The 21318-nt window shown below is 44.7% G+C and overlaps 1 protein-coding gene and 1 non-coding gene across 2 annotated transcripts; one reads left to right on the top strand and one right to left on the bottom strand.

Moving 5' to 3' along the window:
* Positions 1–4218: 4218 nt before the first annotated feature.
* Positions 4219–4291, bottom strand: trnav-uac (transfer RNA valine (anticodon UAC)). Its single transcript has one exon. It is a non-coding gene; the product is annotated as a tRNA-Val (tRNA).
* Positions 4292–5468: 1177 nt separating this feature from the next.
* On the top strand, positions 5469–21092 carry dgkq (diacylglycerol kinase theta). The gene is made up of 22 exons (XM_029513066.1): positions 5469–5694; positions 8859–8938; positions 10059–10158; positions 10520–10605; positions 10750–10875; positions 11030–11183; positions 12022–12090; positions 12166–12266; positions 12757–12977; positions 13062–13152; positions 13224–13275; positions 13415–13476; positions 13567–13717; positions 13840–13878; positions 13981–14096; positions 14174–14325; positions 14516–14664; positions 14742–14920; positions 15009–15109; positions 15326–15584; positions 15668–15820; positions 16179–21092. Exons 1-22 carry the CDS (start codon positions 5469–5471, stop codon positions 16278–16280), a joined length of 2769 nt encoding a protein of 922 aa, XP_029368926.1. The 3' UTR covers positions 16281–21092.
* The last annotated feature ends 226 nt before the right edge of the window (positions 21093–21318 follow it).

Genomic DNA, 21318 nt, shown 5'->3' with positions numbered 1-21318 from the left:
ATCAGACTGGATCAGAGTCACCGACGGACTGCCAGGATCACCGTCCAGGTTAAAAGGGTCCCACAAATCCCACGACAGGACATATTTACCAAAGAGCAGATGGACCTGGACTTTGGTTCAGACCAATAGATTCACCAAATCACCAAAAGTTTACTTTTCTTCATAATCAGACTAGCTCTTAAATGGAGTTTGGGTCAGACGTCCTGCAGAGACTTTGTCCAGATGTTCGTCTTCATGTCTCATAATTGATCAGGACACGAATCAGGACTCCTTTAAATACAAAAATCAGTTTCTGCTTCAAATCGTCATAATGTTGATTTTAAAAAACACTGTCACATCCACGGTGAAGCGGCTGTGACTCGGACACACACACACCCTTCAGGGACTGGAGTGCAGTACACAGTTCTTTCAGCTCATAAAAATGAAGGACAGAACTGGTCTAATGCCAGTCACATTGTATTGAAGTCTACAGGAAAATGTCGTTATTCCTCACCTGATTTTCCAGCTCAGTTAACACTATATTGTTTTCAGCTGGTTTTATGTTTATCTGAGATGACAGTTGTTTTCATTAATCAATCGACACATGTAAAGTTTAGTTCTGTAGTTTTGATATTAATTGTGATCTATTTTAACACCTCTTAAAATGAAGTTTTTTCAGATTTGTCTTGTCCTAATGTGGAAGTTTTGTGAGGTTTTCTAATTAGGGCTCTTGTCGTGGTGATGACTGAGCAGGTAGTTAGTGAAAGGATTTTGGCTTTTGCTTCAGGTGTGTTCCTTTTTCCTTGTCACCTAACGGTCCGAACTGTGTGTCATGAGTCCCTGGTGTGTAAGTGCAGTAAATAACTGTGGTTAGGTTACTGTTTGAATTCCAGTCTTTACCGTCTTGGTAGTTATTCCTTTTGCTGGTCACTTTGTCTTTTGAGTCCGACCTCAGACTTGATCTCAGCTTTATACCTCAGAAACCGACTCTGCATTGGCTGCTGCTTCCACTCAGATCCAGCTTCAGGTTCACACTTGCTTTTTGCTTATTCAGCAGAAAACTCTGGATTGCTATCTGAGCTTTCAATCTGTTCAGAAAACACACAGAGGTTTGATGGGAGACAGGTGCCGACAGCTAACGGGCTCCTGAATGTTTGTCGTATTCGGCAGATTCAGAGTTTGTCGTGATGATGCAGCATCAGCCCAGAGCCACAGATGACTACAGGAATTCATCTTCTGTGGTGGTGAAATCAGATAAAACCAGATACATGTTCCTGCTCATGCGACTCTGAGTCTCTGTTCTCATCTTCTCCATCTATTTCCCTCCGTGTCTCTGAACATTTCATGGATCTCTGCAACTTTAACGGGTGAAGGTAAGATCAGTGTTGAGGTCTAGATGAACCCGTATCACATTCCGATCTGATCTGGGTCATGGTCTTCGTTTTTTCAGTTTAGGAACACAAATCAAAACTGGAATCGTCAAAACAAGGCAGCTGTGTGGAGCAATAGCAAATGCCACACAGCTCAGTGTTGTTGCCGACATTCACGTTCCTGCAGAGATGGACTGAAAGAAGTATTGTGTGAGTCTGCTGTTGCCGACCTATTCATTGGCATTTTGGCAAATGATAAATTACAGGCCAAAAGCTTCTAAAGAGCAGTTCACAAACTGATGGGGGACCCTTTAAGACTGATCGGGGACTATAACAGAATCTCCTTCGTGTCTTTATCAACTGACCTTAAACTAAAGGGAAAATGGAAATATTAAAGAGTGACATTTAAGGGAGTTTTCATTCAGAGGTTAGGGTTAGACAGAACATTCCTCAGGTTTTCATTTCCAGATCAAAGCTCAAGGAGACCCATCTTTAAAAACCTGGCCTGGACACCAGGAACTGCTGTGGTCTCATGTTGTCTCATGTCTTTCAATACTCAGCACGTCCCATATCTGTGTTTTATAACCTAATCAAAGATTTAATATTTTTCTCGATGTGGCTCATTTGATGTACCTGTCCAGGTTTTAATTGCCAGGTGCCATTTTTCACCTGCTGAGGATGATGCCTTGTTCAAAGGCCAGCACTGAAGTAAACCAGCTGCTCTGAGAAGAAGAATTAATGGGCCGATGTTTGTGGTGGTGAGAGCGTAACATGAGGAATCCAGGATGTGGGGGGGCCGACCCTGTTATCTGTGGAGTTTGTGTTCGACACAATGAGTCTCTGTTGGTCTGAGTGACTGGTTCAGATGGAGGGGGCCTGCGAGGGACGGCTGCCCTCTACAGCGCCTGATGGCCTGTACTCCCATGACGCCAACAAAAAGTTTATTTCATGGAAGTTTAGTTTTGCTGGGCATTTGTTTATTTATCTGCACCAACAGTAGTCCAGATGTGGAAGTAAGACATATATGCCGGATTTGGGCCGAAGAACCAGGAATAAACTGGAAAACAGGCTGCGGTCGGAGTCCGGGCTCAGTTAATAATGTTGCAGCAAGTCTGCATCACCTCTGGAAATCTCTAACCTAAGCAGTTATTGGTGCACAGTATAAAGATGCTAATATCAACAAAGACAGAGATGTTCAGAGTTCAGAATGTCAACAACCAGGAGCCCAAGGCCTCAATTCTGTAAATAAAACAAGAGCCTCCTCCTACTTGGACCAAAGTTTATTCCCAGGACTGCAAGTCCAGATAGAGAACAACAACAGGAGGCACCATCACTGGTCAAGGCTAGATTACCAGCTGGAGTGAGTGAGAAAAGCCACCATGTTGTATTTTATCAAACATTATCTGCTTGTATTTGTTTCTGTCAAGAGAAAAACCTCAGATGCGTTTGTGTCAGACAGAAATGACTGAGTAGAAACAGCCGCTGGCATCAATCCACATTAAACAGCAACACGACTGGTTGGTCTGTGAGGAAATGAAAGCTGACAAGCTCTGACGACTCTTAAGGCCCCCAGAGGTTAATCCGATTCCTCCGCATGCCTGAAACTGCAGTTTGACCTGGATGTTTGATGCTGTCCATGGCCAGGACCAGGACCAGAGAGGAAGGTTCTCATCATCACCTCAGGTATCTCAGACTGAGCATCCGGACAGTCACTGAACACAGAGAAGTCTTTGTTCCTGAGCAGACGCTCTCTTCTCACTTTGTTTTCATGGCTCCAGTTCACAGCAGACAGGAGATCAGATGCAGTAAAATGACGCTGTTCGTAACTGTGAAAGGTGCAAATGAGCAGAAAATATGTTTGAAAAAAATATGGAAGTGTTTTTAGCTCTGAAGACCAGTGCCCCAAACTTCAAAAGTTTGACTTTGTCTTGTGTCCGTCCTGCTTTGCCTATTTTCATTTGAATTAAAGCAAGTTTGGAGGAGGAGTTTCTTCAGGAGAAGCAGGAAAAAGGAGGGGCCTAATCAGTGACATCAGGGATGGAGTCCAGGTGCTTTAGGTGTCGCAAAGAAACATAGAAATGTGTTTTAAGAAGGAGTTCAGACAGCACAGATCTGGTCAGCCTGAGTTTTTACCAGACAACCTCCTGCAGGTTCAAACCCAGAGAACTGTTCTCGGATGGAACTGGGCCGCTTCAAGCATTGAAGTTTGTCATTTGACTGAAGATTAAACCGATCACCTCTAACTCCTTTTTACTTTGTTTACTGTCGGGGAGATTGTCAGAAAAAAACAGAAGTTGGAGCTGAAAGATCAGGAAAGAAAAGCGGCTGAGATCTGAAGCTACAGCGCCACCTGGTGGCCCATTTTTCCATCATCAGACTAAGCTGGCGGCAGTTCCAGTGGAATCTGGTCATTTTGGATCCTTTCTTTAATAAAAAAACAATTATTCTCCGTTTATTGAGATGTTCATGAAATACAGTGTTGATTATACACTTTGGTTTCAGTTTGATGTTTTTAACGTTGTTTTGCTCGTTTTTCTATGAAGCCAATCTAAAATCACATGATCACTGACAGGTCATTATTACTTTTTCTCTTTACCAGTGAAAATCTGTGATTTGTTTTTGTTGCATTTTTACGTTTTCTCTCCAGAACTGAGTCATTTCTACACAAACAATGTTTTCAGGTGGAATGAATCTTCTGTCATAGAGGGTTGTGGGTTCGATCCTGAGCATGGAGTTGTTGTTCTGTGTTCTGGCCTCGGTTCCCTCCAGGTTCTGCATCACTGGGTTACTCAGTGAGGAAAATTACCCATAAAACCTTTCTTTATTGCCTTCCGGCCACCATAAATCAAACCTTGCGAGTCCAAAGAGCTGGTTCCACTGGGGCTCGAACCCAGGACCTTCTGCGTGTAAAGCAGACGTGATGACCACTACACTATGGAACCACAGTCCACACTGCGGCCCCTCAGTGAGCCAGGCAGGGGACACAGTGTGTGTGTGTGTGTGTGTGTGTGTGTGTGTGTGTGTGTGTGTGTGTGTGTGTGTGTGTGTGTGTGTGTGTGTGTGTGTGTGTGTGTGTGTGTGTGTGTGGGGGGGGGGTGTGTGTGTGTCATGTCTTTATTAATGCTTTTCATTCATTGAAAACAAACAATGGCCCAAATGAAAGAACCCGGAACCTGAATCACTAATTAACGAGGACAGGGCGTTAGCGTTAGCATTAGCTTTGTGTCCCGGCCCAAAGTGGAGAACCTCTGCACCCAAGAACCCGAACTCCAGATGATCTGGACTTCAGCTGAAGGAAAGAAGAAGAAACTCAGCGCAGTGTTAATAAAATGAGGAAAAACAGAACAACAAAGTACCAGAGAAGGAAGGAAGGAGGAAGCAACTGAGGAAACGAGGAAACGAGGGAACGAGGAAACGTGACTCGGATTTGTTTGGCACCGGAGGAGGAGGGCGGGAGCGGGATGGAGCGGAAGAAGGAACCGGAATGAAAGCGGCCGGAGTCACACTTGTCGGTGGAGGCTCACCTCCAGCCCTGACGGCGGCCTCCGGACGGCTCCCCGCCCGCCTTCTGCTGCGTTAGTTCCGGCTGCGGAGCTGGTCGTAAGATCGGCCCCGTTTCACCGACTTCACGCTGCTGCTGTCCGGCATTTCATCGGTTATTCATTCTCTGTTCATCCAGATTTTCCCGGCGGGAACTCCGGGAATCTCGCGGCGGACGGCGGCTCCGTCCCCGGGCAGCGCCGCTGGGCGGCACCGCTGTCTCCGGCCGGCGGGCGGACTCGGAGCTCAGCCACGAAAAGGTTCGAAGGATCCGGACGTCTCGCTTTGGACCTCCTGTGTTTGAGGTGGAGGAGTCACAGTATTTCAGTGGGATATTTAGTAAAACCGGGAGCTCTGTGAGTTCCGCCGGGCGGCACCGCTGGGCGGCACCGCTGGATCCGGCCGGTGGGATGAGTCCTGTTCGGTGGTTAACGTCACATTTAGCACAAAAGTGATCCGGGTCGGATCAGGACGTCGCGGTGGCCGGTGAGCTTCGGCTCAGCAGCGGGGGAGGAATGTTCTGTAGAAGCGCTTCTCCTCAGCAGTGAGCCGGCCCTCAGCGAGTTCGTGTGGGGAGACATGGCCGACTCCGGCCGAGCCAGACCGGCGGACTCGGACGGCCCGGACGGCCGGACCGGCAGCCCGGCGACAGTGAGGAAGAGGACTCAGCAGTCCCCGGGCCTCCGGGCCAGGTACCAGAGCTCAGCACCGGGACACTGCTTCAAGAGAGTCACCCTGACCAAACCCACCTTCTGCCACAGCTGCAGCGACTTCATCTGGGGGCTGATCGGCTTCCTGTGTGAAGGTAAGCTGGGCCTGGGCCTGGGTCTGGGCCTGGGTCTGAGTCTGGGCCTGGGTCTGAGTCTGAGTCTGGGTCTGAGTCTGAGTCTGAGTCTGAGTCTGGGTCTGAGTCTGAGTCTGAGTCTGAGTCTGGGTCTGGGTCTGAGTCTGGGCCTGGGCCTGGGCCTGGGCCTGGGCCTGAGTCTGAGTCTGGGTCTGGGCCTGGGCCTGGGTCTGAGTCTGAGTCTGGGCCTGGGCCTGGGCCTGAGTCTGAGTCTGAGTCTGAGTCTGGGTCTGGGTCTGGGCCTGGGTCTGGGTCTGAGTCTGAGTCTGAGTCTGGGTCTGAGTCTGAGTCTGGGTCTGGGTCTGGGTCTGAGTCTGGGTCTGGGTCTGAGTCTGAGTCTGAGTCTGAGTCTGGGTCTGGGTCTGGGCCTGGGCCTGGGCCTGAGTCTGGGTCTGGGTCTGGGCCTGGGCCTGGGCCTGGGCCTGGGCCTGGGTCTGGGCCTGGGCCTGGGCCTGGGTCTGAGTCTGGGTCTGGAGGGAATCCTGTCAGTGAGCCTGAAACCCGTATCTTGAGTTTGGCTCTGCAGCAGGTGACCTCTCAGGGTGTGTTTGGTTCGGGGACAAGAGGCTCATTGTTTTTTACTGAGCAGCTCTGGCACAGGTAACTGAAGGTTCTTCTCACATGCGGACCTGATCAGACCAGGTCTGGACTGATCTGGTCTGATCAGGTCCTGCAGACCTGGATTCAAACAGATCGGGCTCAGATGATCAAATGTGTTATTGTTGAGATGATCCTGAATTCAGGAGTTTCCTCTCCAGCACAGTCATGAATTCAACAGGCAAACTGACGGACACACACACCAATCTGCCTGGTAACGTGTGTGTGTGTGTGTGTGTTTGTTGAGGTGTCGTGTCTGTTGCACAGTCAAAGCTGCAGTCAAGTCGTGATTTACTTCCTCTGGTTGGCATGGCAACAGGAGACTGGCAGGGATGCTCTCATATTGGAGGAAAGTGTGCGTATGTGTTTGTGAGATGTGACCATCATCATAATCATCCTCACGTGCAGCAGATGCATTAAAAGCCGCGGCAGGAACACAACAATGGCTCAGATGGATTACGTAATGTTGCTTCTTGGATTAACACAAACCTGTGATGTCACCAAAGTTGCAGCATCCGTTTGTGAATATTTCCCACCCTGAAAAGACACCAGGCCTCGTTATTCATCTGTCTCTTAGTCCACAATGGACATGACAGGAGGATTCTGGATTATGTAGTCCACCTGGTGTGTCAGCAGTGTGTGTGTGTGTGTGTGATCACATCTACATCACTTCTAGTCCTGAAGTCCAAGTCCGTAATCGTCCTTCAGTCCATCAGAGCAGGGACGTCCTTCTGTTGTCAGGAAGTCACTGAAGACTGATGTCTTTCAGAGAAAAGCTGCTGATGGACCAGAAACCAGGAGAGCGGCACAATAAATCAGAATATAACATCACAATGTGGCCAAATGCATCAAACAAACCAGTTTTTATTTTAGGTGATTTTATTTTGCATTTTGTTCTTGATTGCTTGCTGTACAGAGACAGGAAGTGACAAGCAGGATGCATTTTGGCCACATGTTGACCACCTGAACAACAAGTCACTCACAGAGTTTCAGTTGTTCACTGTTGTGTGTTCTTATCAGCAAAAGTGTTGTGGTGCTGCACAAACACTCTGATCCAGACTGAAGGAACTCAGCTGTTTGATGTGAAACCATCAAACATAAAATCTTCATTTTTATATCTTATTGACCTTTACAACTGAAACCTCAAAATCGTGCTGACATTTGTGATTATCATTGTATGTCGTGCAGCTCCAGTCTAAACTGTCATTTTATGTGACCACATGAACTCACTTTCATTAGCAATTGCAGTTATTCTATCTTCAGTATAAAAATCAGTACTCTTGCAGCTCTACTGTCCCGTCCCGCTGTGAGATCAGACTGATTTTAGTTTTAATTGTCCTTTCTCCATTTTATTTTCACTAAGAAAAGTGATGAAGATGTGCAGACCGGAGCGTCTCGTTGCAGCTCATGTGAGAGTGTTTGTGATTTCTGTCATATTTTGAATAATTCTGTAACTCCACTTTAAATTAGGGTGTTTGTGGAGGAAGAGGAAACACTCAGTGTGAGGAAACACTCAGCTGCATCAGTGGTTTTCAGTTACTGCCATTATCTGAGGTGTGAATGGTGTGTTTGTGCGCCTGGACAGGAAAAACCTGCCTGATCTGCTTGGCTGTCAGTTTAAGATGATGCTCTGACTGCTTTTCTGCAGCAGACATCCTCCTTCAAGACTCAAGTTGGGTCTTAAATCCTGTTTTATTTATTTGGGGATTTTATTTATTCAAATCTCAACATGCTCATGCAGCATTTTGGACCGTTTTATCTGAATGCTGCGGTTTCCTCCTTTTGTTCTGATCAGCATAAAGACATTCTTGAAATAAATAACAGCAGCAAAAAGACACAAACGACTTCCTTTCTCGAATGACCACTCTGTGTCTGTGTGACCTTGTCCTCCTCCTCCTCCTCTACTCCACTCAGCTTTGTTATAAACTTCCATGAAGTTCAGTTTTTATTCAAATTGCTACTCAGCTGCTGATTCAGCTGTGTAATCCGGCTGTCAGATTTGAGTAATAAACTGTGATCACAGCAAATGACAAACCACAAATACTACATTTATAGTCATACAAAATATTTTCTTCGTAGTGTTAAGGCACTGCATAAACAACAGCCTACTTCAATAAAATGGAGGCTAATTTTGGATGATTTATATTTTAAATCAGCTTTATGTTGTTGACATTTTACTTGTTTTCACATTCACCATCTTAGCTAATGTAACATCTGCAAAAAGACAGTTAGCTGTTTTTATCTTTGACGGACTCTTTGTGTGTCTGGAAAACTTAAATATTTTTATTTATATTGTGTTGTTTTCGTGCTGGTCCATGTTATTGGTTAATGGCACAAATTTTCTTGTATATTTTGAAAAGTGGTGATATATTTATATATATTATATATATATTTTTTATTTTAACTTTAAGTTAGTCTGAAGACAAACTCTGACTGTTATAATAATTAAAACAATAATAAGAATGATGCCTATAAGGAAGAAGAATATGCTGGTGTCTTACTCAGTCGACTCTGTCCTTTCTCCTCAGTGTGTAACCTGATGTGCCACGAAAAATGCCTGAAGACGTTGCGATCTGTCTGTTCCTGCATGATGCCGTCAGCGGTCCGGGTGAGTGACACACAGCTGAAATTCCACTCACAGCTCGACATGGTGTTTATTGATCAGCAAGCACTCTGATCACTGAGCCTGACTAACTGCTGCATCGATCAATAAACCGGCAATAAACAGCAGACAAGCAGAGAGAACTACAGCCAGGAAGCTGCGACCAAATCAGCTTTAGCTGAGGTAGACTGCTGGAGAACCAGGACTCATGGACACAGGAGGGAGAGCTCACACTCTCCTGTGATGAAGTGGTGATTTTACTCTCATTCAGGCCGCAGACTGTAAGTAAAGATGGATGCCATGATGGCGCCCTCCGGGTTCTGGTCCACCAACGCTATCTCGACAGCATCTTTTAAGACTGTAAACTCATCAGGAAAACATTTACTGAGGAGAGGGAGGGACATTTTCCCATAGACTTCATTACAACCTCACTTTTTTATACATCATTCTGTTATGTGTATTTTGCTATTGATGTTTTTTGGGAGACATTCATAAATAAATATGACCAAACATTCGACACCAACTGCACTACAGAGGACAGATGTCATTTGTGTGTGTCCTTGTGTGTGCGCTCCATGTTGCCTTTACATCCTGATGTGTTATGGTGAAATGCAGCTGCAGGCCCCCTGCGTCTAGAGGCCCCCGGGCCCCCAGTCCTCAGCCCCTGATGTTAACATGACGCGTTATGTAAGGTGTCATGCTGTGTCAGTAAAGGTTTGTGTTGTTCTTCATGTTTGAGGTTTAAACTGAAGAGAGCAGAAACGAGTGACAGGAAATCTCCAGCTGCTGCTGTTGTGGTTGAACTGAGACACATTTACAATAGAAGGACACTTTATTCACCCTGTCCCCCTCTCAATTCCTTCCTCTACTCCCTGTGGATCACACCTCTTTGGTTCCTACTTGTTGTTTTTATCAAAGAACAAGAGGAAGTGGTTCTGTTGGGGATCTGTTTTCAGCAGCGGATGTACTGTCACATCTTGCTGCAACATTTAACAAACAGTTTATCTTGCAGTCATGTGATGTGTGTGCACATGGTGTTGGTGTGTGTGTGTGTAGTGATTGTGTTGTTTCGTTGTTAATTTTGTTATAATTTCAGTTGTGTTGACTTGTGTGTTGCCCCCTTCAGGTGCCGGTAGCTCACTGCTTTGGTCCAGCTGGTCAGAAGAAACGCTTCTGCTGCGTCTGCAGGAAACAAACGGAGGGAAACACAGCGCTGCGGTGTGAAGGTCAGACCAGGCCCATCTTAGACCGTCTTAGACTGGTTTGACACTTTAGACCACGTCGACAGTTAGACCAGCACTTTGAGCAGTCAGGCCACTTAGTTCTCGAATATGTGACGTAACAGTGTCCCAGTTCTGAGGCCACATCTTTTAAAGGCGGCCTTTAAAGTACACAACAGGTTGAACATTTTTTTGGTACTTTATTTTGAAGGGCAGTGAGATTTATTTATTTTTTAAATCTATAAATCCAAACAGAAAACTGGCTGAAACTGAATCTGAGTGACCTTTGACCTCACATTCCTGACATGAGCTCTGATTCGGATTACAGGTCACTAATATGCTGTGTGTGTGTGTGTGTGCGTGTTAGTGTGTGAGCTGCATGTCCATGCCGACTGCGCCGCCTTTTGCTGTGCTGACTGTCGCTCTTGTCACCTGGACACAACTCTGGAGCAGGTGAGATCCAGCTGCTCCAGAAACAACTCGTATCATCACTTCATGAATTGTTTGTTTGTGCAGTGTCAGCTGCACAAAGAGCTGAAGTCACTTTTGTGTTCAGTTCCCAATACGACCCAAAGGATGTACTTTCTGTCGCTCCAGGATATGTTTCCCCACCACTGGAGGGAGGGGAACCTGCCGTCAGCCGCCAAGTGTGAAGTGTGCCGGCGCTCCTGCAGCTCATCTGACATCCTGACGGGAATGAGGTGTGAGTGGTGTGGCATCACGGTGAGAGCCAATCAAATCTCAGCTACTTCAGCTTCACTGAAACTTTATCCACCTGGGTGATGCGTTCACTGGCTTGTTCATTACGCCACTGTGAGCAAACTCGGTGTGTTCTATTTAGATCGGTGTGTCCACAGTGTGTGTGTATCATCCACAGAGCCATGCGGCGTGCTACCTCAGCTTGCCACCAGAGTGCATCCTGGGACGTCTGCGCTGCATGCTGCTGCATCCAGCCTGTGTCCAACTCGACTCCAGAAACTTCAGCAAGATGCATTGTTACCGCATCGCAGAGAGCTGCAGCCAAGAACTGGGTACACATACACACACAGTGAAGGACTCCCCACGACTAAAACCTGAACCTTCAAACAGGAACCTGAAGGTCTGAGGACAAAATGTCCTTTTGAAGGTCTATAACTCACAATGGCCCTCACAAAGATAGAAGAACAAGGACTCGCACACACGCACACACACAGCTTCAGACCACATCCCGTCACACGATGCGACTGAGAAACGTTGTTTTCATTTCCTGAAACTGCTTTGAAACAAAACATGACGTAGAAGATGAAGAAAATTTGAGTTTCTGCAGTTTTGAAAAAGATTTGAAATGCCATCTTTCATCCTTTTGTCGCCACAAGAAGTGAATAGAAAAACAGAAACTCAGATACGACCGTGAGCTGCTGCCTCCAGAGTCAGTTATTATTATTGTTGATGTTTTCATGGATGAGTGACTCATTCATTCATTCATGATTCAGATATTACAAAGTAAAAGTCCTTTTAAAACAATAATAATAATTTATCATAACAGTTAAATGTCTCGTAAACAAGAACTATAAAAATAGGTTTTATATCAGATGATCAAACATTCATCTCAATTCTTTAACCAGACTAATGCAGCAGGAGAAGAAGAGTTATGTGGAAAATAGCAACACAAACAACATAAACAATTCAACACAACACAGAATGAACACCTGGTATTTAAAGAGTTAAAGGCCCACTTTTATATGAAGCATCATTTTACTGAGGACAGAGGTCCACTGTTAGACCGTATGGACCTTTAAACCTGCCTTTATTTTTCAGCATGAACGCCTCCAGGCTGCAGCGATCTGACTGACGGACCGTTTCTCTCTGACTGTTTTGTGTCATTCTTAGATAACTCAGATGAAGTTGAGCCGTCTGCTGCTGCCTCTAAAGACGGTCCTCCGGCAGCTCCAGAATCAGGTCAGTTCACCCGCTGATAGGTGTGTGAGCTTGTTTTAACGCAGAACTGGACATTGTGTGTGTGTTGATTGGCAGGTAAACAGCCTCTCAAGGTGTTTGACGGTGATGATGCAGTGAAGCGTAGCTGCTTCCGGCCGGTTTCCATCTTTCGATCCATGAATAATGAAGACGTGGTGGTGAGTTCTTTGTACTGCCGCTTGTCGTCACGTTATCATTATCACTGCTACTTTATATTTTTCTTGTACTTCTATTCCTTGTTTCTTTTCTTGTATTTTTTATACCCGTAGTTGCTACTGTAACAAAGAATTTGCCGTATGTGGGATAAATAAACTACTATCTTACAAATAACACAACATAAACACACCTGGCGACCCCTTCAAAATAAAAGCGCGTCGTTATGATTCTGTAAAAGCAGTTTACACAGAATGACTTAAACTGTCACAGCAGCTAAATGAAAGTTAACAACCAAACTCATCAATCAAACTTTGAATGAAGACAGAAAATATTCTAATTGTAATTGTATTTTAAGACAAAATGACATGAGACAGCTTCAGGTAAAGATAGAAATTACAATTAATAGCATGTGCAGTCTGAAAATATGACAGGAACCTTGACTGATAGTAAGGAGCCTTGGGCTGATGCTGCAGTACCTGTGTGCTCCTGCAGGAGGCGGCGCTCAGGGCTTTCTACCTCCCAGGTGACCCTCAGGACTTCGAGCTGCATGAGGTCGGCAGTCTGCAGCATCTCCACAGCGACGACATCCTGAACCGGAATGGTGGCCAACAGATGGACAACAGGATTTCTCTGAGGGAGGGGGGCGACGCCTGGGTGCTGAGGGCCAAGCCCCGGGACGCTGACATCATCAAGGTGTACGCCGGCTGGCGCGGGTGAGGCATGCTGGGAGGTGGAGGTGGAGGTCCAGGTGATGCTGGTTGTCGTGTTAACCTTCTGACCTGGTGGTGTGTTTTCAGGTCGGGGGCTGCTTCTGTCTGTGTCTCCATCTGTAAGAGCAGCACGGCGGCGTCTGTCCTCACTGAGGTCCTCAGTCAGCTGGGCAGACGGGTAAGAACCAGGAAGAGTGGGAACACATCAGGTGTAGACCAGTGACCTTTAACCCTGTGTGTGTGTTTCAGGGGGACGTGTCCAACTTCAGCCTGATGGAGATCTGCATGAGCAGCAAACAAGGTGAGCACCACAGAAGACCAGCTGGCCAAACTCATCCTCGTCTTCATCCTCCCGCTCATCTTCCTCCTCAGTGTGTCTGTCCTGGTTGTTGTTGTGCTGTGCGAGGTCAAAGGTCATGACCATTCTGTGTGTCCTTCAGTGCAGAGACAGATTCTGACGCCGCAGGAGAAACTTCTGGACAAACTGCAGGAGATCAGGAAGGTGAGGTCACGTGACCACATCTGTTGTGTGTGTGTGTCTGTTGTGTGCCCGTTGTCATCACCTATCCCTCTGCTGTGCGTCCTTTCCCAGCTGTCCTTGCGGCAGATGAACCAGACACGGTTCTACGTGGTGGAGAACAGGAAGCAGATGGTCCAGGTGAGCCTGCTGATTGGAGGACTGCCCCCCCTGCTGACCAAGGAGGACTACGTCCAGCTGGTCCAGAGTCACCTGACCACCAAGAGTGAGTCTGAGTCCAGAACGTTATCAGCTGTAGTGTTTATGTTGATCCAGGTCCTCCATGAAGTAGGATTATCACTTTTATTTAAGTCTTTGGTTCAGCCCCCCCACCCTCTGTCTTTTCAGGTCACCTGGTCACCATCCAGCACTTTTATCCCAGTCAAGGTGAGGCAGTTGTCATGGAAACCCCCTCCATCCATCTGTAATTTTTCAGCTATTTGTTTCAGGCCATAAAGAGGGAGTGTGTGTGTCTGTGTGTGTCTTCAGGGGCGGTGGTGTTGCAGATCTCATGTTTCTCTGAGGCAGAAAGGATCTTCATGTTGGCGAAGGACACGTCCATTGGGGGGAAGACGCTCACGTCCCTCGTCATCCCAGAGATCAAGGTAACACACACAATGCATCATGGGACTTCCTCTGCTTCGTTTCTTCTTCACTGACTGCCGTTGTCACTGTCTCTCAGGTCGACGGTCTGGGAGGAGACGTCCGTCCCCTGCTGGTCTTCGTCAACCAGAAGAGCGGCGGTCTGAAGGGCCGTGAGCTGCTCTACAGCTTCAGGAAGCTCTTGAACCCCCACCAGGTCTTTGACATTTCCAACGGCGGTCCGCTGGCCGGGTGAGAGTGGCGGTCCAATCAGAGCAGAGGATAACTGACGGACATGTTTTGTTCTATCTGGAGATAAGCTGATGTTTTTTTTTGTCTTTGGGTTATTTTGTTTTGTTAAAGAAACAAAAACAAAGATAATTCCGTAATGTCTGTTATAGAACCTTTGGAACATCGAAGTGTTTCTTCTTCTGTGGTGCAGCCTCCACACCTTCAGGCAGGTTCCCAGGTTTCGGGTGCTGGTCTGTGGCGGTGACGGGACGGTGGGCTGGGTGCTGGGAGTCCTGGAGGCCGTCCGGCACAAACTGGTCTGCCGAGAGCCGCCCATCGGGATCGTACCTCTGGGAACAGGTCAGACCTTTGCTGCCAGACTTGTCCCTTCATTCTTAAGACCAGATCCCCTGAAGTCCTCTGGCCTCTCTTGTCAGGTAATGATTTGGCTCGTATCCTGCGCTGGGGGCCGGGCTACAGCAGCGAGGACCCCTACCACATCCTGGTCTCCGTGGACGAAGCAGATGAGGTTCTGATGGACAGATGGACCATCCTGCTGGATGCCCAGGACATGTCTGAGGACGGGAAGGACAACGGTTTCCTGGAGCCGCCTAAGGTCGGGTCCCAGTCCAGCTGGACCAAGTCGTTCTGCACTACAGAAAAGGTCACATAGTCTCACTATGATCCATCTGTTTCCGTCTCAGATCGTTCAGATGAACAACTACTTTGGTTTGGGCATCGACGCCGAAGTCAGTCTGGACTTCCACCTGGCCCGGGAGGACGAACCTGATAAATTCACCAGCAGGTGCCTCACTGTAGTCGACATCAGTATCTTACTGTAGGGTGATGTCAGCTGTCAGACTTTGACTTTAAATTTTGTGAGTTTTTATCTCCTAAGGCAACAAATCAAGTATCCATAAAGGAAGAGTCATACACAGACATCAATAAATACAGACATGAATGAGTAAAATAACTGTAGGAATACAGAATTTGTGGTATTCAGTCTGATATCCCCCCGTAGGTTCCATAACAAAAGGGTGTACGTGAAGGTTGGCCTGCAGAAGATCAGTTACACCAGGAGCCTCCACAAAGAGCTGCAGCTCCAGGTGGACACTCAGAATGTCCCCCTGCCCAACATCGAGGGGCTGATCTTCCTCAACATCCCCAGCTGGGGATCGGGGGCCGACCTCTGGGGGTCCGAGGTCGACGGTCGCTACGGGAAACCGAGCATCGATGATGGTTTGCTGGAGGTGGTCGGGGTCACTGGGGTTGTTCACATGGTGAGACATTTTTGTTTATTTGTTGTACTTCAGTTGCAGGTTGAACTTGATTGGTTTACCGGAGGTTTCCACCGTTGACACAGGGCCAAGTTCAGAGCGGGTTTCGATCTGGGATCCGGATTGCTCAAGGGAACTACATCAGGCTGACCGTAAGTGAACCCATACCTGTCCAGGTGGACGGGGAGCCGTGGATCCAACCGCCAGGACACATCATCATCTCTGCTGCAGGACCGAAGGTATGTTTGGACTCAGGTCTTCACGCCGTCAGGATCATTTAGATCAACGATGGTGGTTTTTTCAGTGGTCCATATGAACTCCTGTTCATTCTGAACATTAGACCCCTCACCTGGATCTGGGTGTAATGTGTTCACCTGCAGCTTGTAATCTGTGTTACAGTCTTTCTTGGCCAGTACGTTATAATACAATAGTTAGGTATACTCTGTAAATCTCTACTTGAACACGTTTTTGTTTTCTTCTGTTTATACCTGTTTGGAGTTTAGTTTGATAAATTCTGTAGTTTGGTTTAATTGGTGTCGACCTGCAGTTTTGCTGTTTTCTCTTAGTTTGGATTATTGTATGTGTTCCCGTCTGAAGGTCCGAATGCTGAGGAAGTCCAAGCAGAAGCAGAGGAAGTCATCGGCTGGCGTGAAGGAGGGACGTTCGGAGAGTCCATCCTCCAGAGACGGAGGAAACTAAGCGACTCCCCTGAACATTTTCATCCTGCTGTTCACCTGCTTCCTGAGAAGCCGTTTGGTTTCTAGCAACCCGCTGGGATTTCTGCCATGATGATGAGCTGCAGGTTGACCTGAAGTCTGAAGGCCCGCCTCCTTCAGTCTGAGTCCAGTGGGAGGAAGACCAGGATCGCCTCATGGTGGTCCCAGCTGGGATCACATCTCCATCCTGCTGATTAGACACTTACCAGTAACACGATTCACAACAACCACAGTTAATATTTAACACCTAAAATTTACCTTTTTTCTTTTACTTTAAATGCAACATACTAAGTATCTAATGCATTAATTATAGAATATCTTTCAAGACTGGGAAAGACATGGTGTTGAATTTTTGACAATTTCCCAGAGTGGATAAGCTTCAGAGTCGAACAAAAAGTATTTAACAGAAGTTACTAAATTTCTATCCAGACTTGACTGTATTTGTACAGGAAGCATCAATGTCACTAGATATGTTGTAAAAAATTTAGTTATGAAGCAACGAGCAGCTAGTGAATCATTATGACCTCGTTGTTGGTCATTTTGTTCTCGGAAAATATGACAAAACCGTGAAGCACTCCTGAAGGGACAGACAGCCATCTTGTTTCTTCTTCTTCTTCTGGTGTGAAATCATTCGGTAGCTTTAGCTTGACAAGAGTAAGATGGTGTTGAACGTGTAAAATCAAACAGGAAAGCGATTCTCTGAAACTGCCGTGACGACGCTGCAGCGTCTGCGTGCAACTGAAAATTCCACGTGTCAAGAGATTTAATTAAAAACTTTCATTTGGAAAGAGTCTGGACTATGAGCTACAAAGCACAGTTTGTATTTTAGCACATTGCTCGTGTTAATACTTGGACTTAAAAAAGCTTTTACTGGCAACAACACTGACTGTGATGAGGATATATAAACGTATGAGATTTGTACATACATGGAGTGTATAGGTATCTCTTGCTGTTAATGCTGGATCACCAAATGAGTTTGGCCTTAAATCCTCACATAGTATTAAAAATATGAACTTGTCCAAAGTAGATTTGTTTGCTCCAGCTCTAGATTTTAGACGTAGACATAAATACATTTTATGTCTATGCAGTGTTGTGACAGTAGAAGACGTCTCCTCTTGACCATCAGAGAAACTGCTGTAGCTTTACACTGCGACTTCAGGATGCTAACACCTTAATGCTTTTCTTGCTGTCTTTCCTGACAGCAGTCTGCTTTTTTTTGTGTTGATGAATCTTAAGTGCATTTTGTAGAATCAGTGATGAAAACGTGTTTGAAGGGATGGCTGTGTCCAGACAAATATTTTCTCACTACCAGAATAAGCTGATATAAAGTAACGTTAAAGGAAATAAAATGTTAAATAAGATCGGCAGCACGGCTCAAAACTAGCCAGAAAAGGAGCAGCAGCCAATTAGCAACTAGCTTTATAGGCTGGTTAATGCTAGCATGCTGGCTAGCGTTCTGAAAGAAAATTTAAATAAAAATTAAATGAAGGAAAAGAGCCGATGAAGTGATTAAATGTCACACTGGAAATTAAATAGAAAACTAGCTACATTACCAAGATAGTAGCCTTGCTAGCAAACCAACTAAGAATTAAAGTTAAAACTCTTTTAATTTTGGATAAAAAAAAAAACCTTGTTCTCTGTGTTGTATCAGTTACTGTCAGCAGCTAAAAAACAAGCATAAGTAAATTAGCATCACTAGCTAGGTCAGATAAAACACAACTATTAAAGGACACAAAGTTAAACTCAGTATCTGCGATCTTTTGTGTGAAAAGTCAAATTTTTGCCCAATGTATTGAATTTAAAGTCACAAAACCTATTTGAATCTTAAATCGATGATATGTTTTGTAGTCTTAATATATTACAATAAGATGATACGAGTTCGGCTGCTTATTTTAAGGAAAATTAATTCTTGAATTTTTGTCAAAAATGACCACAAACCTTTAAATTTGGATGAGTTGCGTGAAAAATTGTTGCTGTGTTTGTTCACGCGTCCAAATTTCTGAGAACTGAGCTGCGATTTCCCTCCTTTTGAACTCCCAAATAACGAGCTTCCTCTCCGATCCGATGACTTCGTCCACATTCCCAGCCTGTAAAGAAGCAGGAGCGACCTGATGCTAAGGATCAGCTCCTGCTGTAGCCACAGCAGCGTTCCTGCTCTAATATTTAGATTTTTGGTGCTTGACTTTAGATCCCTGTTTTCATTCAAAGCTCCAAACTGGAGTTCAGAGATGTTTTATAGGAGGGAGCTCTTTTTTCTGATCAATATTATATCGATCTTTGATGGGAGTGATGGTCTTTGAACGAACGGGGGTCTGATCCATCAGTGGCATTAACTGTTAGTTTGAATTGACTGCATTGAAGCTGAGTAGTTTTTAACAGGTATCGGTTACCATCACTGTGTTTTATTAATCCTGGTTATGATGTGCTGTAGTTCTGCCTCCATGTGAAGCTGCGTTCATTTTCATATTGCTCTCACAGCAGCCAGCCAGTGTCTGCTGCTGAACTGCTAACTGCTGTTCATTTTCCAAATCAGCCTTCATCTACCTTTCATTGCATCCAATAATTTTAGATCACTTCTGTAAAAATCATCAGAGAACTAATCCGTGTTCAGTTGACACACACAAAGTTCGAACAGAAATGAACAACAGTATAAAAATACAACATAAACAATATCAATTTAAATGGAAGGAGCAGATAAAAGTTCAAACGAGTTTTCAGTGTTTTCTTAAAGCCAGTATCAGTTTGATCTGATCCGTGAGGTCACCCTGTTCGGATTTCAGTCCACTAACTGTTGACTGTCTTATTGTCAGGGTTACGGTCATGTCCACAACATTCAGTGCCTCATAGGTAATAAGTCAAACTTGTCTGACTCCTTCTGACTGTTTATCCGTCCGTTCTCATCCTCCATCTTTGATAGTGACGTCCAGAGTCACGTCTCTACGTCGGTCGCTCCTATTGGCTCTGAACATTAAAAAAAAAAAAAAAAAAAATTATGAGAAAAAAAGGTCTGAAAAGAAACAAACAGTTCAGGACATGGACGTGATGGGCTGGCTTATTTATTAATGATTATTTTTTTCTAATTTTCTAATTTCCTGTTTTCCCTGGCTAATTTTCCTCTTATTTTGAAAGGAATGCATCCAAATCTTTTTTTTCCTGCTGAAATGTGTTTGTTTTTATGGGAGACAAACAGTTAACAAACAACAAATGGATGATACTGCAAACGTCTTCAAGATTAATGAAATATAGATTTTTCCTTGAATGATTGATTTATTTTTCTCAGTTTATTTCTTTTTGCGCAGAAGACAGAAACATCTCTTCTCTTCGTTGACAGTTGACTGTGAGGGATTCAGGAAGTTGTAAAAAAATGGGAAGTTAGCTGTGATTTGTAGGATTTTAAAGTTGTGGCAGTTGCAGCAGCTGATAAAATAACGACAGGCCTTTGAAGCAGAGTGTGGTTAAGTTGGATCAGCTGAGTCTTCTCCTGCTGCTAAGGACCACATTCAACAAAGTTTTATTTGTATTTGATGTGTAAACTGGAAGTTAATGTCGTTCACGCTGAGCGCTGATCTTCGTTTTGATGAAATATTAACAGTTTTAAGTGACTTTAGCTCTTCTGCTGTCTGATAGACCTCAGGCCACATGCTGGTCTTTCTTATGGCTCAGTTCTGGCCCACAAACGGAGTCCAGCCAGATATGGGCCAGATATGGGCCGACTGAGGCCGCAGTCTGAGTGCTTTTTATGATGTTTATTCCTTTGTCTTTTCTTCAGATGGAAAGACTTAAGATTTCAGCCATAACTAATAATCACTTTCATTATTGATCATTATAAAGTTTATAGTGATGGATGTCTGTCAGCCGATAATCAGTAATTCATTTGTAATTTAAAAAACACAAAAAACATAAATCTGTTATTTATTTCAAAAAACATAAAAAATAAACTATTTCAAAGTTTTTCCCTTTTTTTTATTAGAAATTAAGAGTTTATTGAGCAGATTACTGGATGAGATTCTGATTGGAAGGAGAATTACACTTTTTCATGATTTTGGAGATAATTTTAAAAAATATTTATTTTATTTTAAATAACTAATAATTTTCTCATCCTGAGAGATTTCTATTAGATTATTATAAATAGTTTGATAACATAAATAATCACTAATCAATCAATCCCATTTGGACATTTTGGTGGTTTTTATCTTGAGTTTCATATTTTGTCATCAATGCCACAAACCACCTTCATGTTCTGTTGAAACGTTTCGGTTTTTTAAATCTCCATCATGTCCATCGTGCCTGTAGCGTCTCTGACTTACCTGTCAGTGTTAAGCCCCGCCCACCAGGTGCAACCACGTGACGTTTTGGTGTAGTGCCTCATCAAAACACTCCGACACCCTCAGTACTCTGTGTGTTCATGTGCTTCCTGCTGGTGCAGTAGTGTATTCACCTGTAATGTGCTAAGCTAACATGCTAAGCTAATGTGCCTCCAGGTGTCATTTCCATGTGTTTTTGTTCAGGTGCAGTTTCAACCTGAGCTTTACTGAATAGATGAAATGTATATTTTTGCAGAAATCAGTTTTTTGTTTTGTTTTTATTTTTAGCTTTCACTGTAAAGTTTTAACTGTAAATTGCACTAATTGTTTTACAAATGCTCTTAGCTGTGACATTCAGGATTATTAATGTAATAACTAAACATATCGTACATATATATATATATATATGTGTGTGTGTGTGTGTGTGTGTGTGTGTGTTTAAATAACGGTTCTTACATGTCACAATAAACTAAAGACCATCTAAGACATGACACTCAGGTTTGTGTGACTTTTTATTTTGTCTTTGTTTCCTAAATTTGTGTTTTGCGTTTCTCAGCCAGCAGTAGCAGCAGGAAGTTCATAAGATCCTAAAGGATCAGGAAGAAACCAGCAGCTGGTCCTTCAGGGTTTCAGGAGGCCAGGTTCTCTCTGGACTGATGAGTCTTCAGGAGATTCTTGCAGAAAAGGGACGTCTCTGATGGACCTCAGCAGCTGGTT

Source organism: Echeneis naucrates, chromosome 10 (assembly GCF_900963305.1).
Source record: "Echeneis naucrates chromosome 10, fEcheNa1.1, whole genome shotgun sequence".
Taxonomy (NCBI): Eukaryota; Metazoa; Chordata; class Actinopteri; order Carangiformes; family Echeneidae; genus Echeneis; species Echeneis naucrates.
The sequence above is the reverse complement of the archived record's forward strand: the minus strand, read 5'-3'. Positions and strand labels throughout refer to the sequence as shown.